This window comes from Pelodiscus sinensis, chromosome 1 (assembly GCF_052426305.1).
Source record: "Pelodiscus sinensis isolate ZL-2025 chromosome 1, ASM5242630v1, whole genome shotgun sequence".
Classification (NCBI taxonomy): Eukaryota; Metazoa; Chordata; order Testudines; family Trionychidae; genus Pelodiscus; species Pelodiscus sinensis.
The window spans coordinates 147845546-147867813 of record NC_143052.1 but is presented as its reverse complement, the minus strand read 5'-3'; the positions used below and the strand labels follow the sequence as shown (position 1 = coordinate 147867813).

Below are 22268 nucleotides of genomic sequence, written 5' to 3'. Positions count from 1 at the left end.
CGAACTGGGGGCATTATTCAAGGATCATGATTTCCAGCAATCTTCCTCTTCATTTCTTCTCACACAATTTCCATGTGACCCACTTCCACATTACCTTTCAATATCACTGGACTGGAAAACAGGGGAAATCAAGTCAGTTAGGAAAACATATTTATGGGAGTTTGTCAGTGATCCAACACTGTCCAGAGCAGGTAGCAGCACAGACGTGGAGGGAATAAGCAGGAGGAGATGCTAGCATGGCTAAAGACACTTTCCTTAGAGCAGAAGCTTCATCCAACACTGAAGAAGTGAGCTGTGCCCATAAAAGCTCATGGTACCATCTACATGTTCTGTTAGTCTTTAAAGTGTTACCAGACTATTTGTTGTTTTTTTAAGTTTATTCCTTGGAGCAGTTAGGGTTGAATAAACCAAAAAATAATCAGAGCTAGAGCTACCTTAAATTAGGACAAGTACACGAGCAGTTGTATCTTTCTGTATTTGTCACCATTTTTTGGGCATCTAGCTTTGTTTCCCCCCCATTTGGGCTCCAGCTATGAAACTCTACTTACCTCAAGCATTAAAGACCTTGTTTTCTGACACTTGGCGAATAATCCCGCCCCACACTGGCTAAAAACTTTCAGATTAGTCAATAAAACAAAATACTGTAACTATAGCCTTGTTGCTGAAGCAGTCCTCATTGCTCAAAAACTGTCAACCCAGACAAAATAGGCATGTACAATTTTTAAATACATACACATACATGCTCACACTCACTCCAAGCCTCTTCAGTATGGAAGTGTGAGAAACAGGAAGATCTGAAAGCCAGAATGTTTTAATATCATACTTTTTCATGTTCTTTATCTCAGAAATCAGAGTTGAAATAGGCCTCTAAGAATGAGCATTCTGGCATCTGTGTAGCTGCTGCATTATTTAAATGTTGTGTGAAGAGAGAATTAGGGAAATTCAATACCACAGCTTCTGACACTCTCTAAAGATGCTGGGAAGTCACAAGCTAAACTCTCTATTCAAGTTTATCTGCCCTCCACCATACAGAAAAAACTAGTGTTGGTAATAGGGATGTTAAATTGCATGTAATCAATTAATTGATAAGCAGGGGAAACTGCAGAGCCGTAGCGGGGTTAGCACAGCAGCCCTGGGAGCTAACCCAGCTGCAGCTCTGCCTTTTAAATGTATTAAGAGCCAACAGGCTCTTAACACATTTAAAGGTCTAAAGTAGAGCAGGTGGAACTGGGAGTAAGCCAGGAATTAGCTGACTCCTGGCTCATCTCTGGTCCCTGGCTATACCTCTGCCTCCCCTGCCCCTTACAGAGATAGTGCTTGGGTGAGAACGACACGGACCGGCTTTTAGGCCAGCTCTCCACAGCACCAGCTCCCACTCTTGCTGCCTCTCTCCGATAGCTGTGCAGTGGGCTCCCCCTTTAAAACGCCACCTCGGCAGCAATTCAAAGGGGGCAGCCATGGAGCCCAGAGTCAGTTGGGGACTCCCCAGCTGACCCCGGGGCTCCATGGCTTTGAAATGTACACGAGCCCCCACTGGGGACTCTTGTGCATTTCAAAGTAGGCACCTGTGTGCAGCCCGGAGTCAGCCGGACTTCCCGTTGGCCCCGGGCTGTACACGGGCTGCTGGGGCTCTTGTACATTTCAAAGGAGGAATGTGGAAGTGCCTATCGACGGAAATTCCACCATCTAGTCAATTAACTGCATTTTAACATCCTTACTATATAGACAATTTATGAAGTAAGCAGACCTTTTACCATGTCATCTACTGGGGGAGAAAGTCAGCTAAAAACTAGTAAGAGAATGAAAGACTAATGACACCAATGCCAACAGTAGATATAAAACCACAGAGAATTTGTTTTTTCATACTGAAGTTATTAAGTGTTTGTAAAGCACTGTGGAACAAAAGATTGGCTGTGCAGGAACATAGATGCTTGTGTATTCAAGAGGTACCTTTGCTGTATTGAAGATGTATAATTTTTTTCAAGGGCACATAACATACAACACCACATTATTCAGCGAGAAGATTTGGAACACTATCGCATAGCTCAAGCTCTGTGCAGAAATTCCCAAAGGATGTTTAACTTACCCTGAGCAGCTGGACACAGGCAGGAAACTCAGTTTAGCATTTTAGCTGGATTATGCCACCTTTAAAAATATATTACCACCCTGTAGCAGTGGGCAACCTGTGGTCCATCAGGGTTCTATGGATGGTCTGCAAAACATTTTCTTTGCCATTGCTCACATGCAGGGTTTCGGAATCCACTGGCTTTTGTCTACAATTTTTTTCCTACCGGTATTACTAAAATGACACACGTAAAGCAAGGGCACGTGAAGTCATGTACATGCTGACGGCACACAACATTGACTCAGTCTTGCACTCCCTCTGCACCCATTCAAAGCACTGCTACGGTTCAACTGGTGCACTTCACAAAATCTAGTGTAGTTTGCAAAACTAACCTATCCTGGGAGACCCTCTTGGTTACAACAATCTTGTGGCCAACTGAGATGAAAGAGGACCTTTCATGTGGCTCACTCCTTAGCCTCAGCTGTCCATCGCTAGTATGAATATTAGAGAAGTGCCTACTATCCTAGTGTGACATGAACTCCAGAAAATTCAGACCCAGCCATCTGACTTATCTAAAAACCTACAAATCAATTGCCCTACAAGCAAACAAACAAACAAACAAAATATAGCATATACTTTTTGCAGCTTTATTCCATGCACCAAACCCCATGGCTTCCCCTATTGTACAAACATGAGGTACTGTCTAAGAAACATGGCCTAATAAACAAGGCATAAAAAAGTTTGCATTGCTTTTATGAGCTTCCCCTCAAAGCATCTAGTAGCCATAATCTTCTAGAGCAGTGGTTCTTAACCTTACTGCAGCCTGCACCCCTTTGGTTCTCAAAATATGTTCTTGCACCCTTTATTAAAAATCACTGAAGTAGGTCAGTTCTTTAAACCCAAGATATATCATAAAAATCTGGCATGTCTCGCACCCCCAGAAAGGGCTTCTCGCACCCCCATGGGGTGCATGCACCCCAAGTAAAGAACCACTGTTCTAGATGAATTTGGGAGTTGAAAAACTATAGGTGTTTCTATCTGTATGAAGAAATGGTGACATCCAGTGGCCACATGAGCTTTTACTTGCAATTCGCAGCTTGCAGGTATTTCAAAAGGCAGAGCTCGACCTGAATTGTAGAACAAAAATATAGGAGGTGAATGTGCGCACACATTACCCCTAGCTCCAAAGTGTACTTAGTATAAATTCACTTCCAGCTCTGAAATTTTTTGGATCAACTACTAGGTGATTTTTAATGCTTAGGAAAACACTTGTGCATACTACTAGCTCTCCAGATACGACAGGAATTCTACCTCAGAGCTCTCCCAATGTTCAGTGCTGAATTGAAGAACTCCCAGACATCAGTGTCTTCCACTGCCTCCTTGCTCTGCCAATCCTTCTCAACTTGACCTGTGACCTCCCTTTATTCTAGTCCTGGTAAATCTGAGATGATTTTATAACAGGCTTATGTCCACTGGGAGCTAAGTCAGGTCCTCTAAATTAGCTTATGATCTAAGCCAAGTTTGATGAGGACTAGTTATTGTGCCAAAAGTTCCTGTAGCTCATAACTTCGAACAAGCCTGGATTACTGGGCAGGTATAGCAATTGCATTACTGGGCAGGTATAGCAATTGCATTTCCCCATTCACAGACAGAGCCCAGGATTTCATGTAGTTTTCCTCATACAGTTAGATTTCTACAAAAATATACAGTAAAGAAGAAGAAAAAAAACTCATTCATGAAGACAGTCCAGGAATTCCTACCTACAATAAGTTTACGTTAGTCCCACAACTATTTGGGAAGGATTAAAGAATCCCTGAAACAATAAATCCAAGCTGTGAAGCTGAAAGGACTTAGATTTACCATTATGCATTGTGAAAATGTGTGTCATATTCACTTGGGGGTTTTGGATCGGAAAATCAATGGTCAGGAGACACAGGACAACGTTGATCCATGTAAGGCAGCCTGCTCCGCCAACTATCTAAACTGTGTCTGTCTCTAAAAATGTTATTTGTCTTCTACTTCCACAATAAGAATTCACCCTTACGAAAGCAGCTAAAGGAAAAAACACCAACTAGAAGATTCAAATGATCAACCTTACAAAATGGATGAGATAGGGGACTAGCTATAAAACTGCTAAAAACTTTAAAAAAAGCTTCTCTCCCCTACAAATGCATAAGACACATTGCTTTGGAAACTCACATAGCTGCTCATGCTATACTTGTTCAGTGGATACAGATATTTCCAGGACTGACAATCTGTCACCACGCACCAGTGCTGCTGATTTTTAAAAAAGTTTATTAAAAAACTGAGCAAGTAACAAACAAGATAGGGCCCCTCTAAATAGTTCCTTCTTTATGCAAGAACTGTTGGACACCAGAAAGGTCCTTTGTTTCCTCCTATTATATAGCTCCATCCTTCAAACACTGTCAGGACCACCATTCTTCTGGCCAAGGGTGCTTGGATAAGTCCCCACCGGGAGCCAGTTAATGCTTTTTCTTAATCAGATGGCTCAACTGTAATTATTCCCATCACAGTCCCACCAGACTTAACAGTTGGCCCCCCCAAGTATGCAAGTCTCTGCTGATCTGGAGTGAGAGACTATACATTCAATCCATTCTGCTACACAGTGCACAGTACTATGCTGGTATTTACTTGACACTTAGATTGAGGTGTTCTAGGGGAGTGCTTCTATTCCTGAGCTGGGTGCACTTTTGGGTGTGTGCCCTTCCAGGGAAGACTATGAAGGTTAAAATCAACCACACTTAGCAGCAAAATAATCAGCATTTTGCCTGCTATTCATGCACTATCTAGACCAGTGGTTCCCAATACGGCGCCCGCGGGGGCATTTGTGTGCGCCCGCCAAGTGCTTGGGGCTGGCCTGGCCCTGGGCACGTGGCGCACGGTGAGCGCTGGCCCCGGGAGCGCGGCGGATTGGCCGTCCACACTCTGGGCACGCGGCGCATGGGGGGAGTGCCAGCCCCGGGCGCAAGGCGCTTGGGGGGGGCACACCGGCCCGGGGCACGCAGCTATGGGGGGGGCCCCGCCCTCTGGCCCCCAGCAACCTTAAATGGTTGGGGACCACCGATCTAGACTTTCATTTGATGCTTTTTGATTACTGTGGATAAACTCTTATTTCAAACAGATTTCATAACCAGAAATATAATTATCAAACAACAATATTTTGAAATTTGTGCTCACATCTTTCCCAGGTCTTGTCTCCATGTTTTGAACATGGAAATTAAATATGTGGATTAATCAGATTATTAATTAAGTGCTCTAACACACCTATGTAAAAACACTGCTATGATATACTACAACGAAACTAAACCAAAATGCAGACGATAAATTTGGGCATTGCGGCCTACATTATATCTGGTTTTACATAGCTGAATAGTTTTATGCAAGCCATCCCTTATCAAGTTGGATGCTTTGTGCAGAAAAATGCTTTAAAACATGAAAACATTCTGGAACAGACATCACAAAAAACATTCCCCTTGTCCAGCTTTATTGTCACTTGCAATACAGTTCAAAAAAATGTTTTTCAGCAAAGTGCAGTCAAAAAGATAGCTAATGCTTCAGTCAATTATAGTTTACATTTTGTGTCGCAGGCTAACGGCAAGATAGCAATCGTCAGCCTTATGGAATGATAGAAAAACAAGAATCAGTACATTAGAAAAATACACCTTCATATTATGTTTTATTATCCCAGAATCAGGCTGACAGGCAAAGAGGTTTCCTGAGCAGGACCTATTCAAAAGAAGCCAAAAGAGCAACAACATAGCTCAGCCCAACAGGTTAGTATTCCAAGATCTCATAGACTAAGCCCATAATACCTAGAATCCTATCTGTTCTTTCCCTGAAGACCGTTTAGAAACCTACAGATGATAGATAAGACTGCTGAAGATTGGTATGCAACACACTACTGCTTTCACTAAGGGATTATTATATTTTCCAATCAATCTTCCCTGTAGCATTCCCTACTATTCAGCTTTGCTTTTTCTCTGCATTGTTGCTCTTTACTGGCTTTGCATCACCTTAAAAAATAGCTATCCCTCCCTGGAATTTCTATGGTTGAAATAAATAATTGTGAACTGTTCTGTCTCTGTTAGTGGTTATCTGGCTCACTACTGAACACATACATATATACGGTTATTAAAAAATTCTTTACTCGTAACTCAGATCAGTAATGGTGATCAAGTTTATATGACATGAATCAAATAGTTCAATATCACAGGGACAGGAAAGGACATCTCATAAATCCACTGAAAGCCTTTATCTTCTTGTTGAGATACACATGAGATATACCCATTGTAAAAAATAAAGCACAGATCTCCCTTTTCTTGGGTCTCAGCCTTTAAAATCAATGACTCTTTAGGACCAAAACAATGGAAGGCTATTCAAGATCCATTTGTCAAAATCCTTCTTCCTCTTGGTGGCTATTTTCACCACTTTCCCTCTGCCTTTGTGGTTCATACTCCTTTCCTCTAATAATTGTTGTCCTTTCTCTCAATAGTTCATTTATTCTAGAAGTCTCTAGTAGGCTAGAAAGTTCAGGTGGAGGAAGGCAGGAAGCATCCTAGGAATGAGACTTTTTAAAGGTTCCAGGGATTCCAGTGCATTTGAAGAGATCTAGCACCCCTTTTGCATGAGCCTTTCCATCAGTCTTAAGCAGGATCAGGGATGACTCTTCACAATTCAGCAGAATCAAAAGGTATTTCATCATCCCCATTTCAAAAAGCATTTACCACGAGTCTTCAAACTGTGTCGGGATATGACCAACAGAATCTCTAAGATAGCTAGGGTGCATCTAGGCTGTCAGCTGCTTCCCACAAGTAATCAACTGGACCACAGCCCACACAATCAATGGGGTACAAAAGCTTCTCTTGGAGAGCCTTACAATCCAAGATTTGCTTTATCAGGTATACTTATGCTTCTGGACCATGACTTTGGGTGGCAGGGGAGAGAGAAGGTGGGTCTATCTGTCCAGAAAAGGATGGTCCAAGTACTTTTTCAGCAGGGGAACATGGGATACTAGGTGCACCTTCATCATATTGGTTAAATGGAGTCTGTTGGATGACCTGGAATGGGCTGGGATAACTGTAGTTCATCTTTCCTGAGGGCTGGGCAGTGTCCAGAATATGACCAGATGTGCCTGACTACTGGGGACCTAAATCTGATGTTAAAGTAAGAGAACACTGTTCTTTATCAAGAAACATGAGTCAGGGCTGGATATGTACTGGTGAACATGAATTTTACCGTAAGCGAATCATGAGGAAAGACAGATTTCACAAGGGACAATTAAACTTTGATCACTAGGACACTGGCAAAATGACAGGGCCGGTCCTGGTAAGGTAACACATCAGTCTTACTGTTCTGGGTAAAAGGACAACGGGTTAGCATGAAATAAAATTGAGGAAAAATAGGGACCAATGGATCTCTGGTGCTCACTGAGAGCATTTTCATTTCAGAGATATTCCAAATTCTTATGATCCATGAATACCTGAACCAGAAAACACACCTTTTCCAAGTAATACCATTTCTCAAAGGCAGCAGCTCCCTGTCACAGACTTCATAATTCTGTTCCGCAGCTATCAGCTTTCAGAAGTAGGACTTACAAGGATGGAGAATACTCAGGGATCCATGCTGATAAGATAGCACTGCTCTGATCATAGTCAGAAGTGTCTGCTTTGAAAGTGAAGGATTGTGTCAGATTCAGGTGAAATATGAAAGGCGCTTATGTAATTTTTTTTTTCAGTTATCAAAAGCAGACTGGGCTTCCTGATTCCAAACAAAGGTAGTGTCCTTTAGGACCAGCTGGTTAACTGAAACACCTTTGAACAACCCTTGATAAACCATGGGTAAGAAGGTGACAAACCTAAGAAACACTGGAGAACAAGTGTTTCTCGACGCCATCCAGTCCACAGTTGCAGAGTCTCTTTTAGGATTCATGCTTATCCCATTGGGGGAAAGGATATAGCCTGAAGTCAGAGGTGCTTTGAACTCACATTTCTTGTGTTTCTCATACAGGCCATTTGCTCCAAAACTTTTAAGTATCAGCCAGATGCACTGGTCATAAAGGGCTTGATTGTCTTCTGTTGATATGTGTTTCAGTAGTTAAATTCCTGGATTGTCAGTGCTCGTTAAAAATGTTGTCATACAGGTAGAAATTGGGTAAATATTGCATTTTATTAATATCAGCAAACTGACTTAAATGGGGACTTGCCTGCGTGCAATGTAGTCTTGCCTTAATCTTTGTATTCATGCCTGTCAGTGTGAAAAAAGCTATTTGCATATAGAGTTACATGCATATGCAACCACACTTAATTTGCAGCCCTTGGCATGTGCTGTGAGGTATCCTTATGGCCCCCTGGGCTTCCAAAGTTGAGTAACCCTGCTGTAGGGGAGCATTTCAACATACCTGTACACTCATCAATGCATTTAAAAGTGATCATTCTTCTAGAAAGGAATTTCACAAGCCAACTAGAGAGAGAGAGTGGGGAATTGACCTTTATATGTACATTTGACACTGTTTCCCCTTGGCTTGCACAAAGACATGAACTGGATGGACCATTATAAAACTTGCTTTTCTTACGTTTAACACTTCACTGACATCAAAAGCTACTCAGTTAGCCTCATCAGAACTAGCACTACAACTGACGAGTAATTTTTTCCTCTCCCTTCTTTTCCTGTTATAATTCTGAGAGTGCCCCTTTTTTCCCTCCACTCAAGCTCATCTGAAGTGGCTTTTGCCCGCCCATGAGAGCTCATGATACTATATATGTGTCAGTCTCCAAGGTGCCACAGGACTACTCATTTTATGATTCCCTGTGTCATCCTGGCCTCTCAGATTTGCTTCCTAGATGGCAATCCATCAAATTACACGGTAGTCAACTACTTTAAGCTTACACTAGAGGAAGATTCCTGTACAACTATCAGCTCCTGTGATTAGGCATTTCCTCTCAAGGCCATATTTTCAGAAGTGTTCAGCACTCACATCTGGTGCTATTTTCTCTTTTTAAACAACAGCTCAGCAGCTCGCAGCACCACTAAGAACAATGAGGTGCCAAGAGCTGAGCACTTATGAAATGTGGCTCTCAACTTCAAAACTGGTGTAAATTTGAAATAAAGGTCAGTAACCAGATATGGAAATATTCATTATCCTTTATACCAACTTTCCAAGGGTCGTTTTGCACAGGACTGGCAAAGTGGATGCAACAAGCCCTGTACCAAAGAGGAGAAGTTATATTTAAGCTGCGCCCTGTGCACTAGGGATGCTAAAAGTCATTTATTTTATTGAAATTTTCAGCGGGTACATGTTTACATGCAGGGAGGAGGAAAAGAAGCGTCTCAATAAGAGCTGGTGTGCAAGGGAAGCAGGCTTTTAAGCTAGCTCCCTGTGCCCTGCCCCCACGCTGCTGCCTCTATCAGGAGGCTCCATGCGAGAGGCAATACAGGGAGGCGGGTGGTATGCCAAAGGCAGCAACATAAGCGGGCGGGGGGAGGTGGCTCTGTCTTCCAGCACGCAGCGGCTCACGCCTGCCTCCCTACACTGCTGCCCATGTATCAACCTCCCTCCATGTTCTGCTGCCTCTGATACAGAGACAGTTGAGCATAGGAGGAGTGGCAGCTCCCCGCCTGTTACATAGGCAGCAAAGGGGAAGCTGCATGTAACCATATTGGTTAACCAATGAGCACCCCCCTTCAATCTCCAACACTGAAACTGGGATTTAGCCCATTTCTTAACAGGACAAGTCCACTTGTCATCACTTACAGCCCGCAACTTAAACCCCTCCAATACATCATCATCAATCTACAACCTATCCTGGAAAATGACCCCTCACTCTCACAGGCCTGGGGGGAAAGGCCAATCCTTGCCTACAGACAACCCCCTAACCTCAAACAGATTCTTTCCAGTAACCATGCAGCACACCTCCATCATAATTATCCAGGAACCCACCCCCGCAATCATCCCTGGTGCCAACTCTGCCCACATACCTACACAAGTGATTTCATCACTGGACCCAACCACATCAGCCACCACATCAAGGGCTCATTTAACTGCACATCCACAAATGTGATCTATGCCAAATGCCAGCAATGCCCCTCTGCAGTGTATACTGGCCAAACTGGACTGTGTCTATGGGAAAGAATGGACACAAATCAGATATTCGAAAAGACAACACAGAAACCTGTTGGAGAACACTTTAACCTACCCAGGCACTCATTAATGGATGTCCAAGTCACCATGTTGTTTTAGGCCAATTCCACAAGCCAAATACACAGGGAAGTGTTGGAACTTAACTTCATTTACAAGTTTAGGACCCATCACAAAGGTATGAATAAAAACATTACATGGCTAGCACACTACCTTCCACATCCTAGTGACTTAAACAACCAAACAATGGGTACTTAAGAACAATTTGAACCTTCTCCATCAGCGTCATGCGATATGAACACTCTAATTCACTATTTTTCCCCCTTTCTTCTTCCCCCGCTATCCCCTATTTATTTTGGAACTGGACTTTTAATACTCCTTTCATCTGAAGTGGGTTTTGCGCACAAAAGCTCATGATACCATCTACAACTTTTGTTAGTCTTTAAGGTGCTGCTAGACTATTCTTTGTTTTTTGAGTTTTTCCAGTTACAGACTAAGTTGGCTACTCCTCTGAAGCTTCTTAACAGATCAATTAGTCTCAAGCAGACAAAGAACAATGAAATTAGCTGTTCTTTGCTACATATACTTATACATTAAGAATACTATTTTATGCATCACCAAGATGGTTTTCACGGTCTATCAACTTCAGGAAAAGTGCTGCCAGCAACCATGACCACCATACTTGGCTGTCAACAACCTCACAAAAACAATAGACCAAATATGAGGCCCTCTGTGAGGAATTCTCCATAAATCTGGATGCCTACCAAAATTTGCTGCTGTCCTCTGACTCCATGTCAACATTTCTGTGACCGTTGGCAGTGGATCTGAAACAGACCCCTTCCTAGTCAAGAAAGGAGTTAAGCAAGGCTGAGACAACTACAGTCCTTTTCTCCATCCTCCTTGCGGTCATCCTTCTCTTCAGTGACAAGCTCCTCTCCAGAACTGACAAGCAATATGGAATGGACAGCAATCTCTTCAACCTCAGTCACCTCGGATCCAAGACTATGACTAAATCAGTCACTGAACTTCTATATGCAAACAGCTTTGCCCTCTGCGCTCACTCGGATGATCTGTAAAAGATAGCCGACATTTTTTCTAAGGCCTATAACAAACTCTGTCTCCGAGTCAACACCAAGCAAACTAAAGTATTGCACCAATAGGCTCCAAATGACCAAGGATCCTGCTCTCATAATTCGGATCAATAAAGAAGCCCAGGAGAACATCGAGCACTTCCTTTATCTTGGCAACTACCTGTCACACAAATCTGACATTGATGAGAAAATTCAACACCACCTTCAAATATTCCAATGTAGCTTTGGGACATTCGAGAAAACATGTCTTAGAAAAATCATCACATCAAGAATCAAACAAAGCTTCTCTTGTACCAGGCCAGTTATCCCTGCTCTCTTGTATGGTGCTGAAACCTGGGTCATGTAGAGTAGATACTTCAAGATTCCTGAATGATACCATCCATGGTGTCTTTGCATGATCTTCTGGATCAAGTGAAAAGACCCAGGCACCCACATCAGTGTTCTGTTCCAAGCCAAATCTCCAGCACTGGAGCTATTATCTTCCACCAACAATACCACCCGGATGTTCATATTCTTTGAATGCAAGAAAAATCGAAGCAGGTCATGTATTCACAACTGAATCATGGCCAATGGATATGGGGCAGGCAAAAAAAAAAAAAAAAAAAAAAAAAGTGCTTGAAATCCAACAGGAAGTGCAATATAGACAGACTCATGGGAAACACAAGTCCTCAATGACCAAAATGGAAAAGGACTTTACGACAAGGAACACAGTATTTCAAGACTCAACAGAAACAGGAAACAGAGAAATGGGAAAGGAAGAGCACACTGGAGCCCAACTTAATTCAGATCCACCCTGTCCCAGTGCGAGATGTCTGCCTCAATTATGACAAGATCTGTGTATTCTGGCCTCATTACCCACCTGTAGATCCACCAGAGATAACTGACTAGTATATGGAAGAGAACAAGCCTCTAACTCTCAGGCACCATGAAGTACTATACTAATTCATGCTTCTTTTCTTGAAAATTTCAGTGGTGTAAGACAATTTTTTAAATTGCTCATCGCAGCATTTTGAATCATTTGTCTTATAGAAACACTGTAATGAAGTGAAAAATATATATTCTACTTAAACTAACATTGCCAGTGTTCTTATTGTTTATAAACTGCACTCTATATAGAAAAATCTGATAGCAACTCCTGTATTTATGTTGCCTATGATTTTTTCCTGCAAAAGCCCTTGGCTTTTTTCCTGAGACCTTTAACCCCCCTCCACTGTTTGCAAGAGGCCTTTGAAATTTTGAAGGGAGGAAGCCTTCAAGCTAGACATGTACCTTTTGCTTGGGCCATGAAATTGTATTTAACTTGTCTAAGCTATAAACGGTTATGCCACCACTTCCCTTCTCTTACTTCCATTACTAAGGAATATTTTGACAACATGCCACCTAAGTTCTAATCAAACATGAACATAGTATCTGCATGACTCAAAATTCCAGGGAACTACCCGAGTAGCCCATGGCAAGGAAGAAGAGAGCCAGATTAAACTTTCCCCTGACTACAACCTCTCCCACATGAGCCTTATGTATCCATTATGTCCACAAGGCAAATACTTCTCCAGTCAATGGGAAAAGTAAGAAAATCCAGGTTAGACTCCCTGCAATCTCCTGCCCCACCATCTTGGAACAGCAGAGACACCGAAAAGGGGCAAGGGAAGGAAACTCAAGGCCTACTTCTTGCACACCCTTCTGATGTCACTTTCTGATACCAATTCTAAATAAGAAGTTTTTGGTTGGTTGGTTAAAGTTTTCTACATTTTCCAGTTATTTTACATCATTACATTTATTACATCATTAGCTACAGCTTTTGGTAAGCTTATGGATTTCATAACTGAAGATACTCCAGTAGTCTTACTTGACCCCTGTATAACACAAAGGGTGACCAAGAGTAAACACATGAGGTTCTAAAAAGAATCTGGTGGCGCTCATATATTTAATGAAGAGGAGAAGCCTATAGAAACCACAGCTCCTAGCATGCAATGATTCATCTTGATCCAAACAGAAGGCTGCTGGAATCAAGACTGATCACTGCATAATAGCCAAAGAAAGTGCTTATGGCCTACACCTTCATAGTCAGAAGGTAAGATCAGCTCTAACATGGTCTGCCTTACAAATCTGCTGCTCTTCAGCTAAGTAACACCCAAGTACATGGTATGCACATTTACTATTGTTTTCTTATTTTTCCAACTGTTTTTAATATCCCTAAAGAATGAAAAGAGTATAGTATTTACTATAATACAGCTAAGTAGCCACTGGATTCTAACTTACCTTCTCTCCACTAGAGTAGAAGAAATATCGCAATCGGACAATATTACAGTGATCCAACTTTCTCATGATCTGGAGCTCTCGGTTCTGAAAGAGAAAGCACCATAAAGTTAGAAAAACTGTTTCCTAAAAAAAGCAGCACAAAATTGTGGTGAAACAGTATAGTGTGCACTAGGGATATAAGAGTGCAGCTGTGTAAGCAGATAACCAATAAGGATGATCAGTTACCCAAATCACTACACAGCCATAATCAGCTCCTGGTCTGAATTCTGGGGAGCTACCTACTTCCCAGTGCTGCTGCTGCTGTGGGGCAGCAGGAGCAGTACGTGCAGGGAGCCAGCTTACAATAGAGTGACCAAAATCACATGAAAGCCACTGAATCAGGAACACATTCAGAAAGGGGTGTTGAACAGAAAAGGTCTGGAAGTGAAAAAAGGAATGTTAGTAGCCCCTTTGACAAACACTGAATGCAATTTAGTCTGTCATATGTTTCTCCTCATTCCTCTTTCTCCCATTGTTTTAGCTATAATATTCAAGGGTATAGACCTTCTTACAACAAAAAGCACTGTAATTCAACAACCAACTCAAGAAGTCAAAAGCACCACAGCTCACTGCTGACAAGCAGATGCACTAAATGTTGTATTCAAACTCAGAGTTGGTTTTCAGTTTGTATTTTCTAAGCTTTATAAGAGAAGGTTATTCACTTGGTGTAGTAACTGAGGTTCTTTGAGATGGTTGTCCCTGGGGGTGCCCCACATTATATGTGTTGATGCTTAAAGTTAGAGATTTGTTGCAGCAGTACCCTGGGTGATAGCGCAAAATAGGTACTACGTATCCCTCTTGTTCCTTCTTTACCCTGGATAGTCTTATGTTGATCTGAAGCAGAGGGGAAGAGGGAGGGTTGTGGAGCACCCACAGGGACAACCAGAGGGAAGCTCAATTACTGTACCTGGTGAATAAACATCTCTTCTTCTAGGAGTGCCCCCCTTTGGGTGTTCCACATTAGGGGATTATGGAGCATTATCTTGTTGAGGAAGGAAAGGCTTCGTGATCTATCTTTGGGCCATAAACAATACAGATTGTTCAAACAGTGTGTCTGCTGAGGAAAATTGTTCTATTGCGTAGTGTTTAGAATGTGTGTGAACTGAGGTCCAGGAAGCCACTATGCAAATGTCTGTAATGGGAACATTTTTAAGATAGACCTATCATGTAGAAATGGCTCCGGTGGAGTGCACGCAAACTGTACAGAAAACTGGAACGTTGTTCAGTTTGTAGCATAACTGGATACACTGTAAGATCCCCATGGAAAGTCTGTTTGGATATTGCTTCCCCTTTGAATCACTTGGTAGTAGATAGGAAGAAATGGGATGATATCCTAAACGTCCTTGTTCTCGCTACATAAAGCGCTAGTGCTCTACAAACATTCAGGGTGCGGAGGGAGATCTGTTTGGCATCTGCCTGAGGTTTTGGGAAGCATACCAGTAAGTAAATGGGTCAATTCATGTGAAAGGGTGATACTATTTTTGGGAGAAATTTTGGATGTGACTGTAAAATGATTTTGTCTTTTTGAAATATGGAGGTGTGGGGGGTCTGCCATGATGGTGGCTTGTTCCACTATTTTCCTAGTGATAGGGATACTGATAAGGATGGATACTTTCATTAAGAGCTGTAGTAGGAACGCGTTGATAGAGGCTCAAATGCTTTGCCTGTCAGTATGCATAGCACTATGTTAAGGTCCCAAATAAGCATGGGCTGGTGGAAAGACTTTTTTTTCACCTTTTCAAGAACTGTTTAATTGCTGGGTGTGCAAATGTAGGGTATCTGTCGACTCTGTCATGCCCCATGGAGTTGGCCATTAGATGTACTACAATGGAACAGTTAGCGAGTCCTTGTTGTTTGAGGCTAAAGATGTAGTCCAACACTCTGGGCAGAGGAGCCAAATGAGGTGAGAGGCACTAGGTTATACATCAACTTGCAGAAGCGGTGTCATTTCTGATCATATGCTTTGCTCATACTGGGTTTGCGGTTCTTGTTTTGACCTTCTCAGAGCAATGTAGCTAAGCCCTTGTTAACCATATAGAGGCCATGCCTTGAGAGTTGGAGGACTGTGACACGCGAATGGAGGAGACTCCCTGCATCCTGGGTCAGAAAGTAAGGAATTTGTGGAAGAGATAACAGGGGGAATACTGAAAGCTGAGTTAGGTAGGGGAGCCAGATTTATCTAAGCCACATGGGTGCTATTAATAGAACTCCTGCCTTGTCTTGTTTGATTTTGTATGGTACTCGGCGGATTTGTGGGATAGGAGGACATGCATAAAGGAGCAGTGAGTCCCATTCAGGCATCCCCCAGAGAGTAACTGGGTGACTTCCCAGTCCCTTTTGCGAGCAGTATTTTGGACACTTCGAATGGACAACCGTCACCAAGAGATCTGTCATTGGATATCCCTAATGTTGGGATATGGTTTTCAGCACGTGGGAATCCAGTTCCTATTCATGAATTTGGCAGAAATGCCTGCTCAAATGGCCTGCAATTGTATTTTGCTGCCTAGATAGGCATGCTGCTGAAATGTTTGTGTGGTTGATTATGCACCATTGCCATAGGAATGTGACTTCTGTGCATAGCAGATAGGACCGTGCTCCGCCCTAGCAGTTTATGTAGAACATGCACGCCATGTTGTCTTGAGGACCTTGACAATTTTGTGAAGTAACAGGAAAAGGATCTGCATGCTTGTCTCGCTGTTTGAAGCCCTAGGATATATATATGTAATAATGTTTCTGCTGTTGATCATCAATTCTGGATCATATATTCTGATGTGTGTGCCCCCAAACTTCAGGGATGTCCAAGTAGGCATTATCTGGCTGTTACCCATGGAATTTGCCCTGACTTGTATACAAGATGGGCTCCAATACACTTTAGCTGTTAGGTTAGGGCAGAGCTGAGCAAGATGCAGCCTGGGAGCCATATCTGGCCTGCCCAACACGTTGATCCAACCCGCAGACTTCATCTGACTGCTTCCTATTTATATCCTGCGGCCCATGCCACCAAATTTCCAAGTATTGGCTCTGACAACAGGATCCTATTTAAATGGCTCATGGCTTCCAGTAATGGAACTACCCCAGCAGGGGCCAGAGCTGCAAGCCCTTTAAATAGCAGCAGCAATCCCTGGCAGGTGCCAGGCAGCACAGTAGCAGCAGGGCTGGGAGCCGTTTGCTGTGTTTCCAGTTCAAAGCCTCTGCCCCAGACAGCTCTGGGGAGGAGGCTAGTCTCCAGCCCCGCACCTTCCACCTCAGGCTCTGCCCATTCCAGGGATGGAGCCGACCTGTGACCATGTACCAAAATTCATTAAGTATACCCTCTGCAAAAATTGAGGATGGATCTCTATCACCAACTATTTTTGGTGTGAGAAAGTAGTGGGAATAGAACACCATTCCCCTGAGCTAAGCTGGTACTTCCTCTATTGAACCTAGTTGTAACACCTAAGCTATCTCCAGTTGTAACAGGGTCTCATACGAGGAATCCCTGAAAAGGGGAAAGGAAAGGCAATGGGTAGGTAGGGTAGAAATAAAAGGGATGGCATATCTTTTGAGGACTATTCCTAGGACCCATCCGTCAGTGATATTTTGCCAGGTGGGATAGGACGGTAACAGGCGGTGGTAGAATAGATGGTACACTTCATAACATTGGGACGATGTGAGAGGTGTCAAACCCTCAACCAACATTTTAAAATGACAGCCATGAAGTTGATGGCTTGGTCAATTATTTCTGGTCCAGAATGGCACTGGTCATGAGAGCACTGCATCTAAATATGGTTCAGGATGGAAATGTGTGTAGAAGTGTCGTTTTCTTCTAGGTTGTGGGGCATACATGCCCAGCATTTTTGGGTAGTAAGAATCTTTCAGTGCATGCAGCAAGGCATCAGTGAGGTCTGCAAACAATTTCTGTCCCTGTGTTTTGTACCTCATTAGGGAAGCCAGAGAGATGGAGCCAGGAGATGAAGCACACAACAGCCATTGTAAGGGATCATGTGGCCATATCTGTAGAGTCGAGGGACGCCTGCAACATTGTCTTTGCTATGAGCAAGCCCTCTGTGATGTTTCCCCTGTACTGGTTGCATGTGTCCTTTGGCAATTGTTCAATAAAGATCCTCATTTTATCGAACAGGTTGTAGGGGTGTTTTGCCAAAAGTGTGGAGTAATTGGCAATGCAAAATTGCAGTGAGGCTGATTAATAGGATTTTCATCCAAAGATGTCTAGTCATTTTCAATCCTTATCGTATAGGGATGTTAGTATGTAGGTGTTTACATGATTAACTGATAAGCCCAGGCTTATCGGTTAATCTTAACGGTTACGCACCCCTTGCTCCCTCTATACCAGAGGCAACGGGGGGGGGGGGGGACATCTGTGCTTCTGGGGAGTGGGGGCAAATGGGACTGGTGCTTGGGAGAAGCTGGCTGAGCACTGGCTCCGTGATGCCACCTGCCCTCCCACACTACTACCTCTAATAAAGAGGCAGTGGAGAGGAAGAAACAGGAGCTGGTGCTTGCAGGGACTTAAAAGTCACAATTTTTAACATCCCTAGTATGGTGTGGATTTAAATTGTGCCTGCTTACCTCTGTGATGTACTATCTCCACCACTAAAGAGGTGAGGTAGAGGTAAAAGGGATGGAGTATCCTTTGAGGTCTAATTTCTAGGACAAATTTGTCAGTGATATTTTGCCAGGTGGGGTAGTATGGTAACAGGCAGCGGTCAAATAGATGGTATGATTTATAACATTGGGACGATGAGAGAAGTGTCAAATCCTCGACCAACATTTTAAAATGTTCAGCAGTTGAAGAGAAATTCCACACTGTTGGCTGCTAGATATTTTCTGTACACCCATTAGAGTAAGGTGTAATCGTGGTAGGGATCTGCTATAGCACCTTTGATGGATCCCATGACTTCTGCGTTAATTGGTAAAAGCAATCTTGGCTGATGGAGTGCATGGAGTATATCAGTCAGTTTATACTGAGACACTGGTAGTTCAGCTAGGGAAATGTCAAGAGAGTCTGCCACTTTCTTGGAAGAGATCTTGAAATGAAAAAGTCATCCCTGGTAGTAGGAGATGGAAGCATTGTCGTCTCATCTGGGGAAGATAACGAAATGTGCGTGGGCAGCATGACATCTCCTTCAAGGGCATCTTTCAGTTTGTCCAGGGCCTCCTGTGGTTCCAAGTGCAGAGGAACAGAGGGTGAAGAAGGCTGGGTAGTGGGAAGAGTTGTGGTCTTCAGTGGAGCCTCAGTTTGGGCTCTATAATGCACCAAGGATCACAATATGGCCAAGTAGGAAGTATCAGTACTGGCGGGGAAATCCATGGGAACAGCTGACAAGCCTGAGTTGGTACTGATGTTGGTTGGCAAAGCTGCTTAGAGGACCTTTTTTTTTTTGCCTAGAGAATGCTTCTTTTTAGGTTCTCTCTGAAATGATGCCTGCAGACTACATTTGGTAGGCTGTTTAGCCAGAGGACCCTTTACAGTGGGTAGGTGTGATGCCTGGTCAGAAGCCACTGCAGAAGAAGTGTACTGTCATGGAGACCTAATCTCAGGGTTGGAGAAATCACTCAGGCTGTTGTCCATCGAAGAAGCTTGAGTTCTAGGTCTCTGACTTAAGATCTTGCAGTGTGCACACTTTTGTGGTATGCACTGTGCATTCTCTCAAACTGGGATTAAAGTCTGCAAGTAAGGCAGTATTGGAATTCCAGGGAGCCTAGCAAATTATTTGGGCACTGTGGTTAAAATGCAAGGGTTTTGGTTTTTAAGGGATATAACTGAGGGAATAATGGGGGGAGGGGGGAAAACAGGTTAGATAAACAGTAAACTTATCTAAAGTCTAGTAGTCAGAGAGCTGGAAGTTGCGGAGCTGCTGGGTTCCAACCTAAGACTAAAGTAGGGTTGCCAGGTGTTCGGTATTCACCTGGACAGTCCAGTATTTTCGCTTCCTGTCAGGTAAAAAAAATTCAGAGAATACTGGATACCTGAGATGTCCGGTATTTGCTGAATTTTTCCCCGGCCAGAAAGTGAAGATGCCAGCCACCTGGCAACCCTACAAACACTCAGCGCCTCTCCCCCCCCCCCCCCCCCCAAGTAATGCTTCCCCTGGGTCTTAGTGATCAACTGCTCTCCCCTGTTCCCATCCCTGCACTCACTCTTAAAGGGGACATGCTGTTTTATTTTATTTGATATGGGGGGGGGGGGGAGGGCAAGTCCTTGGAGGTTTTTTTTTTTTTTTTTTTTTTTGCGCTCAACAACTTTGGTCCTGGTGGGGTTTTTTTTTTGGGGGGGGGGGGGTGGTATTAAAAAACAGAACAAACATTAACTGACAAAATTTGAATTTTTCAATTTGGTTTGGTGCAGAATCGGTAGGTACAAGTAAGTAATCAAAAATAATCTAATTCAGAAATTCTACAAGGTAATTCCACCTTTTTTTGGAACCCATTTGTCTAGAGCTTATGAATCTGATTTTTGCTTTGCAAGAAGAGATAGGCAGGTGAACGCATTTCTACATCAAGCACTCCTGCAGCCTAAGGCAGCTCCCTAGGCTGGGAATCAGGCAACTATGCATTCAAATCTCACTTCTACCAACTAAAGCCTAAAAAGATTTATACAGATCAGAAGGACACACTGTTTTGCTTGGCAAAATAAAGACAATTACTGTTAGTGACTACACAGCTCCACTTTGTAGCACTCCAAAAAAGCCATTAATTTAAAATACATTTATACACCACAATAAATGTGCATTAGCTCATGACAGATGACAATGGTACCTGCTTCAAAAAAACTTAAGACAAAGTGAGACGGTGACAAAAATAACTGTGTTTGAGAATAGACTGGAGCCCCACAGTGAGCACTGGATAAACAAGAGACAAATCAATTTCCCAGTGAGCTTAAACTCTAAAAACAAAAATAAATGAAAGGCTGAAGTGTGAATGGGGAAAAGAACATAAAAGCAGATGAACTGGCATAGCTTTGCTCTTTTACGAGTGTGGTCAATGCCCTAATCAGTTCTCCCATGTTCTTTTTGCCACAACTCTTTTACCTCTACCTGAATTTATTCATATACAAGTGATGTTACAAAAAAGGCGGGGGGGGGGAGGAGAACGTTTGTTTAAACACAGTGGGGCTGTGACTCTGCATACGTTGGCTCCCCACTAGCACCGGCACCCACCTACTTCCCCCCACCACATGCTGCTGCCTCTGATACAGAGGCAGCAGCACCAGGTGAATTGGAGAAGGAGGTGCCTTGCATGTAACTGTGAAGGTTAACCTATAGCTCAGGTTCATTGGTTAAACATTTAACCATGTACATTATCTCATCCCTGTCATATACTATAGAAGATAGTGTAGTGTATCAGTAGCAAAAGATGTTCGAGCTTAAACAGAGACCAGTTGCTATAAAATTAGAGCTGAAGGTAGCTTTTTATACACATCCAATTTCAAATGTATTCCTAAACCTTAACTTTACCAGCTTTCAATTGATCTACCTGAAATTTAGGATGCAGCATCTTAGCCCAGGAAAAATCCTTCTGCAACACTTGAAGTAAATGGGAGAGAAAGGAAATTCAGGTAAGTTCCACTTCTGGTGGGGGGTTTTCTTTGTTACATGCCCAGCCAAAACATCTTGATTTAGAAATATTAAATTTGTCTTGTTAGCACAGTTACCTCTGATTAACTTTGGGATGATTTGGGAGGGAGAGAATTTTGTTAAGAAATATTTACATAAGCCTAACAGCTCATAGCTACCATCTGCTTTAATAAATAGTGCTGTATAAAAAAGACTTCACAAGCCATACATCAGAGCTTCCACCTGCCCTGCCAATCACTGCTATGCAAACTTTAGGACTTGCATGTATCTTATGAAGGTCTTAAAGTGTGTATGTCTCTGACTCTCAGTTCAAGAAGCTTCTGGTCTCCTGCTTCAAAATCTTCTGCCGTATAGCATTAAGTACAAGTGCTAGTCAGGAGACCTTGAGTTTTAATCCTATCATTGCCACTGACTGACTTTAAATAAAGGTATACATATATTATACAACACCTTACAAATTAGTTGCATTTCACAACACCATTATGAAATTTGCCATTATTTTTGTTTGTAGATAAAGAAACTGAGGCTCAGATAAATGATTAATCAAAAGTCCCAGTAACTGTGGCAAATCCATGGAAACAACCAGTCATTCTGCCCCTGACCTCTGTTAAAATTGCTAAAAGAGAACCAAATATATTAAAAGCTATATTACCTGACATGCTGGGGAAATGGAGGGGTGGCAGGAAGTCAAATATTCTGGCTAACTAGGAGTTCAGAATGTGAGGGGGGCCCCTTCTGGGCTGAAGCAGGGGGATAGGGTGTGGGAGGGGGATACGGGCTCTAGGCTAGGGCTCCAGGGTGGGACCAGAAATGAGCGGTTCGGGGTGCAGGAAGGCTCCAAGGAGGGGCTGGAGATAAGGGGTTCAAGATGTAGAAGGGGGCTCCAGGTTGGGGTCGCAGAGTTCAGAATGCAGGAAGGGATGCAGAGTTCAGGCTTGGAGAGGCAGTTTGGGTGCAAAAGGGCTCAAGGCTCTGGGAGGGAATTTGAGTGTGGGAGGGGGTTCAGGGAAGAGGGTGTGGCTCCCAACCAGTGAGCTGTAGAGGCAGCGCTCAGGGTAGGATCAATGAATGGCGCTCTTGTG

General features: G+C 43.1%; 1 protein-coding gene across 4 annotated transcripts in view; it reads right to left on the bottom strand.

Annotated features, from left to right (window-relative positions):
• The window catches only part of GSK3B (glycogen synthase kinase 3 beta), a 227808-nt gene that overhangs the window by 91500 nt on the left and 114040 nt on the right, over positions 1–22268 (bottom strand). For all 4 annotated transcript variants that reach the window (XM_075905473.2, XM_075905448.2, XM_075905459.2 and 1 more), the window contains exon 3: positions 13571–13654. In XM_075905473.2, coding sequence (XP_075761588.1) covers positions 13571–13654 — 84 coding nt within the window. The remainder of the gene's footprint in view (positions 1–13570; positions 13655–22268) is intronic.